The 13,887-nt window shown below is 48.0% G+C and overlaps 1 protein-coding gene across 3 annotated transcripts; it reads left to right on the top strand.

The window, feature by feature from the left end:
* Positions 1–24: 24 nt before the first annotated feature.
* Positions 25–10,245, top strand: LOC144170784 (RAB6A-GEF complex partner protein 2). Of its 3 annotated transcripts, none has more exons than XM_077700786.1 (8): positions 25–159; positions 1,860–1,984; positions 3,822–3,982; positions 4,068–4,151; positions 6,353–6,502; positions 7,284–7,418; positions 7,594–7,899; positions 8,818–10,245. In XM_077700786.1, exons 2-8 carry the CDS (start codon positions 1,860–1,862, stop codon positions 9,048–9,050), a joined length of 1,194 nt encoding a protein of 397 aa, XP_077556912.1. In that variant the 5' UTR covers positions 25–159; the 3' UTR covers positions 9,051–10,245. The 3 variants fall into 3 exon arrangements, with proteins under 3 accessions (XP_077556912.1, XP_077556910.1, XP_077556913.1); XM_077700784.1 differs by lacking the exon at positions 25–159 and adding an exon at positions 868–1,128; XM_077700787.1 differs by lacking the exon at positions 25–159 and adding an exon at positions 868–1,128 and having other exon boundaries at positions 3,822–3,976.
* The last annotated feature ends 3,642 nt before the right edge of the window (positions 10,246–13,887 follow it).

Raw genomic sequence — 13,887 nt, forward strand, 5'->3', positions numbered from 1 at the left:
TGCGTCGCGCTCCGGAGCTCGGGGTGCGGCAGCCTGGGAGCGCGGGGGAGGGAAAAGCGGTCGGGAGAAAGAGACGTCACGTGCCTTGCACACGTGGGCGGATGCCTGAAGGACGTCGTCTGTTCTCCGGGGGAAGATGACTCCTCCGCACAGTGCGAGGTTTGTTTCTGTTCCACTTTGGAGCTTTGTATTTTGCTTTTTCCGCGCGTTTTCCGCCTTACTTCCGCCACTTTCTTCTCTCTGTTTTTCTCGCTGATTTCGTTGCTTTTGAGGTTTCCTGGCGTCGCCTGTTTTCTCTTAATGCTACACTCATGATTGTTGCTCAGAGCGCAGTCAGCCAGGAATTGTGTTGCTGAGGCATTCCTGGAATCTTGTGCGTCATGAACATCTCAATCGACCGAACACGTCAAAGCGGCGCATGTTCGGGGCTACAAGAGTTCGTCAGATGTTTTTAAGAGAATTCCTGGTCTGGTGCACCCCTGTATTTGTATCAAATATGAATTACCTCCTAAATCGTTATTGTTAGAAGCGTAGTTACAGCCATAGTTAGCGCTGATGATGCACGAAGATTTGTTGCGAAGTAACAAAATAAACGTGAAGCTAAATAGCAAACATACTGGACCAGCTGAAATGGCTGAATCATTACAAGCTGAACGTCCCACTGGAAGACAGTCAAACAAGTGCTCGTTATATATATGTGTGCTACTCACATCTAGTAAAGCCTTGTGATCGCGTAGAAATTGGCACATACTAATTTTTTTAATGCTAAACTATCGCACAATTTATGCTAGCAACTTAACTTAACACTAGCGCCACAAAAACACCTGGTGGATGTTCAGCGCAGCGTTACCGGCGTTACTGCTGGCTGAAGCAGCTGAAGTCGGTCCTGTCGGCGCACCATGTTTTTGTGCGTGCAGCAGCATTTGGCTGCGGGTCGCAGGTGTAGCGTTTTGATATGCGTAATATAGCGTTAATATGAGAGTAACGAGCACGCCAAAGTCAACCCCATGGTCCTTCTGGGCGTGTCAACTACCTTCAACTTGATCGCGCATCTCGTAGTTGCTGATATATGGAAAAAATTGCGCGTATCGTAAACCGTCAGAAGACCCGGTCTCTCAGCGACATAAGGTAAAGAACAATTCATATCACCTTACATCAATTGTGGCCTGCGTATAACTTAGCCGATTGTCTTGCGCTATCTGAAACACAGCGGACACGTATGGCATGTCATAATACGTCTTCTATAGAAGGAGTTATCTCGGGGAAACGCTCAGGAGAGTTGAATGACATCGACACAATCCTCACAATATGCTGATCTGTGATACCTTTTTCGTGCGGACGGTTCCGCGTGGAAGCGCCTTCCCTTCGTGGATATGTCACTAGATTGCTAGCGCAATGTTAGGCCGTCAAACGCGGAGTCTACGGACCCCCAAACCATGTTGTTTTTCCCCCCACAACTGTAACACCACTAGCAAAGAGGCAGCGTCTGCTTGATCACTCGGCGACGTTTGCGGGCTTTAACTTATGTCACCACCCCTTTTCCTGGGCGTAAGCTGTGCACAGTGCCTGGATGTTGAATGAATCCAACTTTGTTTCGTTTCCTTGCGCGCGCATTGCCGAATTATATGCCGTTTGATAGCACCATTTCTTAGAGTGAAAGGTAAAATCTGGACTAAACCGTGCGAATTCGGGCCCAAGGAAAAGACGCGCTGTGCTAGTTTGCACGCATTCGCGCTGTTCCATATCGACGTATTAGTACCGCCTTTCGCAGCTTCAAACTTGATGACTGCAGGTGATCTCTGTGGTACTGAATCGCAATTTACTTGTTTTGGCTCACTGTGCCCTCGCCTCCCCGCCAGATGATCGAAGTGCAGGCGAAGCTGCTGCGCGATGTCGTCTATGTCGCTGGAGACAGTGTTGAATGCCTCGTCACCTTCGTCAACAAGCAGCCCGATGGCAACCACAGTGGTCCGGACGAAAACAGGTACCTGCACAGCACAGTGCCGTGTGCTTTCCCAAAAGCAGTGGTGCGGATGAGTCGCTCCATTCTGTTACACAATTCTGCTGTTCACTTGAGATTTGGTCATGTGTAACGGTCCCTGCGCTTCTTCAGCCCTGGTGCTGAACCTTGCTTTGCCATATCGCATACTCAGTGGCATCCATCAAGAGGCAAGTAAAGGAGTGTATTGCAAAGTCATGCGTGGCCTGTTTCCTGATTGACCCAATCAGTCCAAAAGAAGGCGCACTTCTGGCACTGAACAGCGACAAATTTCTGAAGAGATGTTTGCGAGGTTGTTGCACACAATAGCACACATTCCCTTTCCTGGTGGGGTAATTTAAATGCGTGTTTTCAAAGTGTTGCAAATTTTAACTGTTGTTTCTGGGTGAAAGAGAAGTAATGTCACGGCCACTTATATTTTCTAATGGAGGCGAAAAGCGAAAACGCCCGTGTGTTTGAGATTTCAGAGCACGTTCAAGATCCCCAGGTGGTCAAAAATTGATCCAGAGCCCTCCACTACAGCGCATCTCATCGCCTGTGTAGCGTCAACGTGTGAAACATCATAATCAATCAATAAGTAACGCCAGAAAAACAGTTTTACTCTGGATCAAAATTATTCACATTTTCTCCATGCGCCTTATGCATTCGCATAATTCATTTGCAATGTATCCCTACCATTAGCAAAAGCAAACATTAAGCAATTTTGTCATGTGGAGTGGACATTCTTTGCCAGTCTTAAGGCTGACCTCCATGCAGCGAAGTTCCTCGGCGAACTTGGCGCGGCGGACGCTGCGGTTTGACGCGCCGCTCAGTTTTCGTCCACCCCAACCTCCATGCAACGTGATGCGGCGAACGCCGCCGATGCAAGACAGGACAGGAAGTATAAATAAGTACAAGGCTGTGATTGGCTGCGGCCTCAAAATGCAGTTTGCCGCTTCCGGTCGCGTTCGCCGCTGCGCGTTCGACATCTAGCTCGCGTAGATCGCCGGCGAAGAGCCGTATTTTCGACGCCGGCGGCGGAGTGGCCGCCGCCTTTTCGCCTACATTTCGCTGCATGGAGGTCTGCCTTTAGTCTTTCATTTGGCCCTTTGGAACCAACAATGGCCTGCTCCTGCTCTTAGAAGTTGTTTACCAGGTAAATCTACCCAGAAATCTGATGCGAACTGTGAAATCTGCAAAGGCATCAACAGAATTCTGCATAGGATGAGCCGTTTCATACTGACCAGCAAAGTGTAACAAGCTCCAAACGATGCAGAAAACCCAGCATTGATGCAAGGCTTCTTGCAAGATGGCATGTCCTGTTGTGGAGCAAAGTGAATTGATCAATTACCCACCATGGTGCAAAGAAAGTCTTCACTAACAGAGTTCACTAGGGTGCCGTTATGAAGGCACTTAGAATTATGTGTTCACATAAAAAAATTAGTGAATCTCTGGCTTTGTCTGGCAGCCGTAGATGAAAAGACCAATTTCCTTTTACTTGCTTATTGTATTTGCTGGGTGCAGCGGTTTAGTAAGAATGACCTAAATCAAGTGGTCCATGTGTGGGGTTGGTCAACTTTTTTCCCCTCCTCTTCCCCTGCACAAGGCATTCAACCGTTACGCCACGGCATCACAAAAATGTGCTGCTTTTGGCATCAGTGGCAGCTATAGTCAAAATGGCATAAGCAGTCGTGCAGACCATTAGAAGAAAACGGGGCAAATGTCAGAGCAACAAAATGGCGCATGTTATTTAGGCCTCGGCCTCGGAACTTTTTTGCCTTGTTGGGAGCGGCGGACCTTTAGAGCGGATTGTTTTTGTCCCTTGGCGTTGCCACGTGTGCAGTGTCAGCAGGCGGCTGCCCGAGAACCTTGCCTGGGCCAGCGCGCAGATCCACTGCCACTGCTCGGTGGACGAGTCCAAGGTGCGCTTCCCCAAGTCCCCCTCCCAGGAGCAGATGGCCACGGGCTCCACAGACACCTCGTTCATTCCGTGCCGAGGTGAAGGTCTGCCGTCTCCCGTGGCTGCTTTGGCGGGGGCGCTTGGGGCAGCAGACCCTCACGCTGGCCTTCTCCTCTCTTTCTGCTGCAGGGGAAAAGGGCTACGTGGTGTTCTCCTCCAAGCCCAAGATTTTGTTCTGCGACCTCTGCCTGCTGCCTGGCGAAAGTAAATCATGTGCGTGCCGAGCTTGCGCTCTCCAGAGGAGTGCCTGTCGCGTGGAGGCGACACCTGTGATGAGCAGACTGTGCACGATGTGGTGTCATTGCCGTGACGGTTGTGCCATTAGGCCCGGATCATTTGTTTGTGATGGTGTCATTTGTGTCATCAAAGATGTGATTCCTTTTCTGCACCCCGGAACAACCTCCTGGCACTGACAGTTGTGCGACAGCTGTCACATACAACTGGCAACAATATTATCGACAGTTTCAACCTTGGCTAGGAATCAAATACCTACAATAAGGGCTGAATGAACATTGGTCTGGCCATTGTTGAGCACGATTGATCAAAATTTGCTGCGAATCAAATTGAATGCGTCTGAATGCAGACATTTTCAGCTTAACACATATGATGCTTTGGTACACCCGTTTTCGAAATTCTCTAGGCCAATCTTAAGCCTTTTCAACGACAAAGAATTCAAAGAATAAGCTTTACCTTTTAAATGGGACAAAAATATTTTGTGACGGTAAGAGAGAAAGGTGTTTTTTCTAGCTCCCAGGCATAGAACATTTCAGCCTTGCTAGGGACGTACGCTTGTACATTGAATTTGTTGCAGCCTGCGCACTTTGAGCTTGACCTACAAAATTTTGACAAAAACTGTACATCAATAAAAAAAAAACATTTTATTTTAAAGTAGAGGAAATTTTGGTCAGACACAAAAAAATTTTCACATACTTGTGCCAGGTAAATATTTTGGAGTGGGACATGGCATCTGATGTTGAATAATAGTCTTTGTGAATATTGTCATTGGTAAATGCGAGTGCTTCTTTTGAAGCATTGCAAGCAAGTAGTAATTCTTAAGATTTTGTGCCTACTCGACTTTAACGTTTGAAAAAAGGAATTTTTGGCAATAAATGTGAAATTTTTATCTGCTGCTTCACTTTCAGTGAAGCTCACAAGACTTTTTTGCACAAGTATAATGTTTTTTGCACTATAATTTTAAGAATTCTAGGGCATCAAAGTTTCTGCTGCTTCTTTGTGCGCTTTTGGCTTTCCTCCATGCTTCGGTGTCGTGCTGACAAGCCAACTCAAGGGTGCTTGTTGTGTAGCGGTGACAAAATTATGCTCTTGCATCGCCGCGAAACCAGTGTTTTAGGAGTTTAGGAATATATTATAACGCCATTATGATGAAATTTCAGTAGGGTCGTAATTACTTCGTTATAGCCAATGTCCATTTCTGGTGACAATTTACATCCAACAGGGGATGTACTCACCACCAGAACTCACAGCAGCCTGCGAAAACAGCAACAACAAGAAAACAGAAAAGAATCGTTACTTTATTCACGCGAAACGGCTCATCTGTGATCTACAAGTAGAAATTTGAGCGCAAAAATTCGACAAAGACACAGAAAGACCAGACGGGACAAGCGCTCTTGTCTTTCCCGTCTGAGCGCTAGTCCCGTCTGGTCTTTCTGTGTCTTTGTCGAATTTTTGTGCTCAAATTTCTACTTGTAAACATGAACCAACTAGCCCAACAACAAGTTCTATTAAGTCATCTGTGATCATTCCACAGCACACAAACTGGCGGCTGACTTTACAGAGAAAAAGTCCTTGATAGGCAAATAATGGCTTTTTCAGCTGCAGCTGTGATTTCGAGTCCGTTTTCGCCATCATCGTGAGCGCCAAAGAAGCAGTGCAGTGGATCTTCCGCATCCCGGTGGAGTGCCTGGAGCAACATCCAGGCACCCTACCAGGAGCCCATGAGACGCGCACCCTCGGGCATGTTTGTTGTCAGGCACTTGCAGCCGTTTTACCGGGCTGGAGTTGGCGGCCCCTAGCTAGCACGGGATTTGAATTACCCTATCTGTGATGCGATGTAAACCACCGCGCGCTATAAGACATTGACTGACGGGCACCAAGATGGTCCATAAGTGCTCGTTATGGAAAAAAGGGTTCGTTGTACCCATTGCAAGGAATATTTGGCTTCATTAAAACAAGGTCTTGAACACATGGATGTCTATGGGAATTTCAAGGGGAATTGCAATTGCTTCGTTATATCCTGTTTTCTTGTAACGAGGTTTTACTGTATTCTAAAAATCTCAAATATTGGCATTGAATCGAACCGCAAACGCAATTGTGAAGTGATCCAAGCCATAACACGCCGGTGGTTTCGTGCCTGTGAACTAATGTCGCACACGTGATGTGTGCTCCCCTCGCAGTCATGTACCGGGAGACCATCCCTTCGTCTGTGCCCCCGTCGTACAAGGGCCAGGCGGTGCGGTACGCCTACAAGGTGACCATTGGCACGCAAAGGGTTAACGCTCTCACACGGCTGCTGCGGATCCCCATCAAGGTCTTTGTGGTCGAAGGTGCGTGCTTCCCTGCCCACGCGGTGTGCACTGCCTGGCGCTTTCACGGAGCGTCCTCACGCCTGCTCCCTGCACGGGCCAATGGGAAGCTGGTGGCATTGTGACACATTAGCATTGCAGTTAACTGTAGGGGCCAGTATAGTCGTATCGAAACTACCTACTCGGGGGCATTGCAGGTGTTTTTTTTTTGGCAGGGCATACTGCTGGTGAGGGTAAAAATACTGTTACTAGACCAAACTAATGGTTCCAGGGCATACTAAGCACTGGTTTTGCAGATTTGGCTTTTTTGCATCTGATCGATATTGTTGGATAATGCTGGCAGTGGAGAAGGGTGATGTGTACAGTCGTCAAAAGTGTTGGCAAGGACAAAGAAGCGGGTGCCTGAGCCTATGCACAGAGCGGCAGCTTACGATAGTTCCCGGGGCTAGTCAGCAAGGTTATGCGCATATGCTGTAGTGGCCGGGTGCAGAAAGTCAGCTTGGTGAGTGCTCATTATCAGCCACCAAAGATGGCTAGCAAATGCCGCTGTTCTGTGCATGAGCTGGCACCCACTTCCTCGTTGTCTTTAACGCCTGTAACACTGTGTACTGTCTTTAACAATGCTCTGACATTTCAGCAGAGCGTCACTCCTAGCAAAGGTTACATTAACAAGGGGGTGCTCTGGAGGCTGCTCCACTGAAGAACTTGCACCTTGGAAAGCCCCATTTGTGAATTGTTGCTTACCAGCTGTAAAGAGAGACTTTAAAAGAGTATTTCTAAAGATGCTAAATCTTTTACCCAGGCCTGATGGAAGCGCTGAAGGAGCGGTTGGCCAAGGCAGCGCCCAGCAACCCATTCCTGCCCACAGCAAGTCGCCAGTCAGTGCTCGAAGTGGCTGTGGACTTCTTGGAGGACCTCACATCTCGCAGAAGGCCCAGTATGTGTTGCGCTCGTCAGAGTGGGTTGGCTTTACCAAGCTGCCTGCCCACTTCTGTGGTACTGCACTGTTTTCACCTAATTCATTTCCCACAATAGTGGAGTTGTGGGTGTTATGCATCAAAGGTGCGTGCAGTGGAGGGGCTTGCGCTGAACGAGGGCCGTGCCTCGCCCAGGCTACTACAACGTGACGCACCAGAGCGGCCGCGTGGTGCGCTTCTGCCTGCTCAAGTCGTGCTTCCGCCTGGGCGAGGACATCGTGGGCCTGCTGGACTTCTCGGGGGCCACGGTGCCCTGCGTGCAGTACTCGGTGACCCTGCAGAGCGAGGAGCTCGTCTCGGCGGCCGCATCGGCCTCGGGCGAGCGCCTGCTCTCGACGCTGGGCCACTGCCGCCAGCACGCCTTCTGCCTGCACCTGCGCACCACCCACCTGCACCTGCCCGTGCCGCTGCACGTCACGCCCAGCTTCGGCTCCGACATCGGTGCGTCCGCACCACAATCGCCAGGGGTCACCCGTTGCACTTGCGCAGCTGCTAGCCGGCTTTTTGTGTGTGACTACCGTGCAGCTCAGGAGTGCAGTAATGTTCCGTGCGGAGAATTTTCCCTTTTTTCAGGAATTTTCAGCTGTAATTTTGGCCAAAAGGGAATCTTTAATATATTCAGGGAATTTTAGGAGTCCTAGAAAAAAAAAATTATTTCAGTAAACCTGACCTCGCATCCTTTATTACTCCGTTTAAAAAGTTCCCTTGCGCTTCTTCGGATTTACATTCAAATATCCAGAGTCGTGGTCACGCAAGCCACGAGCATCCCAGATCGTTTCCAATCCAGTTCATAAAACAGGAGAGAGCATAGAGGAAAGAATACTCAACGAGAGAGATGTAGCAAAGGGTGAAGTGGCGGCAGCTTGTTTGCATGTATTCCTGCGCATTATAGAAGAAAAAAACGTTTCGGTTGCGCGTGCTGTCAACAAGAGAAGGCGTCCTGAATTCCGGCGCTGAGCCAAAATTACCTCAATTACCCAACAATGTCGCATTCTTTTCCATACGGGCAGTTTTAACTTAGAGCTCTGGCATGCAAAGTAAGCATGCTGCTTGGTACAAAACGTGAAATGCATAGTCAAATGCTACTTAACAGCAGATGCAAAGGTATTTAGTTCGCGCTGAAGCTCTGATTTTCTGAACGGCATCCGCATGAGGAAGGCTAGTAAAGTAGACATAGGTGGTGCTAACTAACACCCCCAAACCTAGTAGGAATCCCGTACAAATCTATCAGCTACAAAATGAGAATGCAGGGACACTTGCAGAGAGAAATGCTACACAATAGGGAACCCAGAAATTGGAATTTTCCTTCCCAGTGTGGAACATCACTGACTGAGCGTGCTCTGCGTGGCCCCTTTGCAGCGGAGCTGCGCTGGAAGCTGCACTTTGAGTTTGTCATGACCACCTCGCCGGTGGCGCAGCCGGGCAGCCAGCAGTCGCCCGGCCCCGGGGGCCAGGACGAGTGGCGGCCGCCGGCCGTGCTGGACGTCCAGACCATGGTGTGGGACCTGCCCATCTGCCTCTACCCGACACATCCGGGACACGTGAGCAGCGCCCTCAAGGCGCCCTCCCAGCTCTCCCTGCAGATCTGCTGACCTCCGCTGTGGCTGCTGCAGATCCGACTGGTTCACACCACTCGTGACCACGAAGCCAGCCAGGCACCTGCGCTGCTGGTGGTGGCTCGTTCAAAGCAAGTTTTGCGAGCGGCTTTTTTCATTATGCCATATGTGCGCTCGCCAGCTCTTTATGTGCAAAGCTTGGAGGGTGGCGGTAGCCTTGGGGTCTGCGCTGGCGCACGCTTGATTGTCATGTTACGATTGGAGGCTTTGTTGTCAGTCCGAGCTCAACAGTGCCCATCATTTTCACCTACTTGGAGAGCCCAATCCACTCTATTCTGCTCTAACCCAAGGAACTCCTGTACGCGAAGTAAGGTGCGGTCAGCCTCTTTGCAGCACTTGCTTGCTGACCACTAACCACTCATTTGTTGCCTCAAGTTGGACATTTGTTTCGAGATCACCTCCTCGTTCTGTTCGTTCAAGGCTCAAAGTACAAAGGAGTGTCATGCAAAAAGAGAGAAAAGGCATTATGAACTGAAGACGAGTTCCACTGCCCGGCGCCTTCTTCATTGCTCACGCCTGTGCAAAACCGAGGTGCAATTTCCACTGTGGCCACGAGCTTGGCTGGCTGTACAGCGTCAGTTGTTCCATGCTTTTTTTGTTGTTAGTGTACATAAGTGAGCTCAATGCCTCTGTGGCGTAATTTTTGTGTATGACTGGAAAATACTGCTCACGATAATATCCAGGATGGACAGTGCTTGAATGGAAACTGCCTGCCAGTTTCAGATAGCTTTTTTAACTGTCGTTTGTGCCTAATTATATGTTTATTGTTCTTGATACTAGAATTTCACTTAGCGAAATTACAGTGTTAAAGGGCCGACCCACTGTACAGATGTGTTGGCAGCTCGATAATGCCAAACTGTGCACACGCCGATGTTGTGTTGCAACAGTTATTGTTAGCGTTCTATGTTGATGAATTTTTACCTGTGCAGGTGTTGTGGTGTATAAAAACGCCTTGTGGTTATATTTTACATCCTTTCTTACTGTAGCCATTTTTCTTTCACTGTGGCGTTCCTGCAAAGTTGTTGCTGTGAGAAGACCTGCTTACACTCTGAAAAACTTGATCACCTTGAGGTCTCAGATGCTTACTTGGAGCATTTTTGTACGTTTTTGCTACCTTACAATTCTGACCAATCAATGAGAAAAAAATAAAGTGACATTGCAAGCTGCCCTACTACGGTGTTGTGTGTAACAATTTTCAGTTATGTTTGAAAAGCCATGAGCACTGCGCAAAAAGGACGATGCACAGAAAGAAGACAACAGTCTTCCTTCTTTGTGTCGTCCTTTTTGTGCAATGCTCACGGCTTTTCAAGTACCACACCAACTAGTCCGTCAACAAATCTTGCTGAATTTTCAGTTACGAGCTGAAGGCACCAGCAAGACTAGGCAAAAGTATGTTTTCTATACACGAGAAGTGTAAAAGTGAGAGAAAAACATTTCCAAGAACTTCCTTCATTTTGTATTGTGCATTGGTGAGGTGAAGTGAAAAACATTTTTTTCTGGTATGCCAGTGTTCACCAGTACAGTCCAACTCAGATACACTGACGAAATGGATATCAAAAAGTCCTATGTAGTCTACAGGGTCCGTTATGAAAGTAATGCGCATGATTTTATGATGCGACTATCAGGGGTGAGACAGCTGCGCATATTGCGCAGTTTTGATACAAATTTGTTTTCCTGCGTCAGGCTGCTCCAAAATCTTGAAAATTGCAAAAATTGCTCCAAACTGCTCCAAAACAGTCCGAGAGCCAGGGATTTTAACGCTCCCGCGGCAGTCTTCAGTAAGGAAAAATGCTTACTGGCGGCATAATTTTCCAGCACCCTCAAGACGATGCTTTTTGTAAAGGTTTGACTGATCGATCGATCATTCAATACAAAACCCGCATAAAATTGTCCCCAAAATAGTTTTTCCAAAAGTCACAATGTCTGGTTTCACTGTGCGTTTTTAAAGTTTTTCCATCGAAAACCATTGCGAAGTCCTGTAGAAAAAATACTAATGTTTACTGAGGCATCCAACAAGTTAATGAAAAAACGGCAAGTTTTGGAGCGCTGTATCTTCGGAACGGCATTACTGGGCGCCGCCATGTTGGTGTAGTGAACATATGAAAAAGTGGCCACTGGGCGAAGCAGTTGCTCGTGGGTCAGGATAGTTCACTCTAGTTCAGGGAGAGCGCTCTTCGCAGATTTCTACCGGAGTTTGTGGTTATAGGGGAGGCTATGTTTACATTTATTTGTCTGATTTGTTGTGGCGGGAAGTTGCGCAACTCGAAAGACAGGGTTCGTCAAAAACAACACGGTGAATGCGAATTCGCCGTATTACGGCATTAGTGCGAGGTGCAGTGCATGCTTAAAGTGAAATTTTGGACTCATTGCTGCTTTTGACAGCGACCTTGCGAGCGGGGGGGAATGGGACAGTTGACACTGCAGAAGGGGCGGCGCAGCTACATCGCCGCAAAATGTTCAGGCAGTGTCCGATAGCGGGATGGGCTATTATTGCACACTAGTACTAATGGGTCATCTGTCTGAAGTGAAACTGAACGCCAGAAGAGAGGTGGCTGAACATACCACTGTTACTTAAATTACAATCGTAGCGAGCGTGCACCTTGGGGTTTGAAATGGGAAAACTGGTGGGGTGCGATGTCTGTCACCCCGCTTTGCGCATCTTTTGCCATTGCTCTACATTTGTGCATAAAGCGGAGTCTTGGATTACAAAAATAACAATTTCGGCATTCACATGAGAATAAAAATGCCTTACGATTGCTTAGTTTTTAAATTCGATATTTTCAATGGCGCTCCACACTATCTAAGCTTAAGAATTTAAAAATGGTTTGTAAAAAGGTAGTGCAGCTAGTACGTTGTGGTACTCTGGTAGACAGATAGACAGAACAACTTTATTTGGCCACAGCTGAGGCGATTAGGCCGGCGACGTCTTCTCCGTCTTCTTCCCCTTTTGGGCAGGGGTCCGGTGCCTTCGGCCAAGCGGGCCAGGTCTTCTTCAACTTGGGGGTTTGGGTCACGCAGGGCGGCCTCCCACCGCGCCTCACTGGTGATGGTAGGGAGAATGGGATAAGATCGGTGCCTGGATGGTGGGATGCTATCACAGGCCCATATATGGGATAACGATGCGTGAGGGACAGAACAATATGGACATGCGTCTTACGTAGGTGTCGGGAAAGATTGCAGACATGATGGCAGGGTAGAAAAAAACTTTTTTCGAAGGATGTTTCAGGGTTATTTACGTTCAAAACCAATTAAAAAGTGCTCTTTACCCTCCCCCCGAGTTGCCCAAAATGTGATTTTTGGGCTCCTAAGACGACGTATTTAATGTTGTTAACTGCTATAAATCAAGGTTCTTCTGCTCCAAAATAGAGATTTCGCTGCTCCAAAAACTGCTCCCAAATCTGATTCATCTGTCTCAGCCCTGGACTATCCATGGCAGCGCGGTAAAAACGGCCTGGAAATTCGGTGGGAGGTCTGCCCTTTCTACACGGCCGGTCGCAAGTTTACTCCGAGCAGCATGATGAGCAGATTACACCACGGCACGATAGAGCTTGTGCCGAAGGTGTTCCGGGTTTTGCACTTCCGGGTTTTGCACTGTCAAAAATTGTTGCATTTGATTCAAAATGAGCCAGACTCTAACTGTGTCACAGCCGAAGATGAATCGCGGGTGTTCAAGTACGACCCAGAATCGAAAAGGCAGAGCAGCGAGTGGCACACAAAGTAGTCGTCCCCACGTCAAGAAAGTGCAAATGTCTTGCACCAAAACAATGCTCATTGTCTTCTTTGATGCCCAAGGAATCATCCATTTTGAGTTTGTACCACCAGGGAAACTGTCAACACGGCCTTTTGCCTGGAGGTGCTCAAGAGATTGACACACCGGGTTGCAAGTGTGAGGACTCCACCATAACAATGCCCCCAGCCACACGTCCTGCATCGTTACTAACTTCCTGGCCCGGAGCAACACCCCGGTCACAGTGTACTAAAAGACAGGTGCGTCGTTTGGGGCCGATGAATGGGGGGTCCCTTTTGCGATGAAAATTTCTGCTGAGGAACTAAGCACTGCCCCTGGCGGCCGCTGCTTACCAGTTGGTTTCAGAAGTTCTGTTTGTTAATTAATCCTTCTTTATTGCCTTAAATAGTCTTATTTCTTCATTTTATGGCATAAAGTTTTATAAGATCCATCAAATAACTGTTTAGTTTGATTTAAAAACTTGTAGGTGGTGCCGGCTGCAACAGGAGTTCTCTGGGGAACGCCTGCGCTCCATACAATTTTTCCATCGCAAAAGGGACCTGCGCTGTCCACTGGTTCTTCCCCCGAACGACACACCTCTACCTTCTAGTACACTGTATCCCGTGGTCCCCGATCCCCCTTACAGTCCTGACTTGGCTCCGTACGACGTTTGTTTCCCCGACTGAAGAGAGCGCTGAAAGGAAAGCGTTGGGAGATCTTGGAAAACACCCAAAAGCATGTTGCAACATTCCTGAGAGACGTTCCTGTTGAAGACGACTTCCAGGGTGCCTTCCAGGCGTGGCAGACACATCTCCGCTAGTGTATTGGTGCAGGGGGAGAGTATTTTGAAGAATTTCACCATTTGTACAGGTCCAGTCAATAAATCTACTTTCCCCAGAAAACGTGCATTACTTTCGTAATGGACCCTGTATACAAGAAATGCACAAAAAAAATTTGGGGTGATCAGACTGTTGAACATACAGGCAATAATTATATCTGGAGACAGAAAAGTAACCTTGGGAACTGTTTGAAAAGCAGTTTAACTGTTACTGATCATTTTTAACACGCTGGACATTGACAATTCCT

Source organism: Haemaphysalis longicornis, unplaced genomic scaffold (genome assembly GCF_048455015.1).
Source record: "Haemaphysalis longicornis isolate Haplotype H1 unplaced genomic scaffold, Haemaphysalis longicornis Haplotype H1 scaffold_2, whole genome shotgun sequence".
Lineage (NCBI taxonomy): Eukaryota > Metazoa > Arthropoda > Arachnida > Ixodida > Ixodidae > Haemaphysalis > Haemaphysalis longicornis.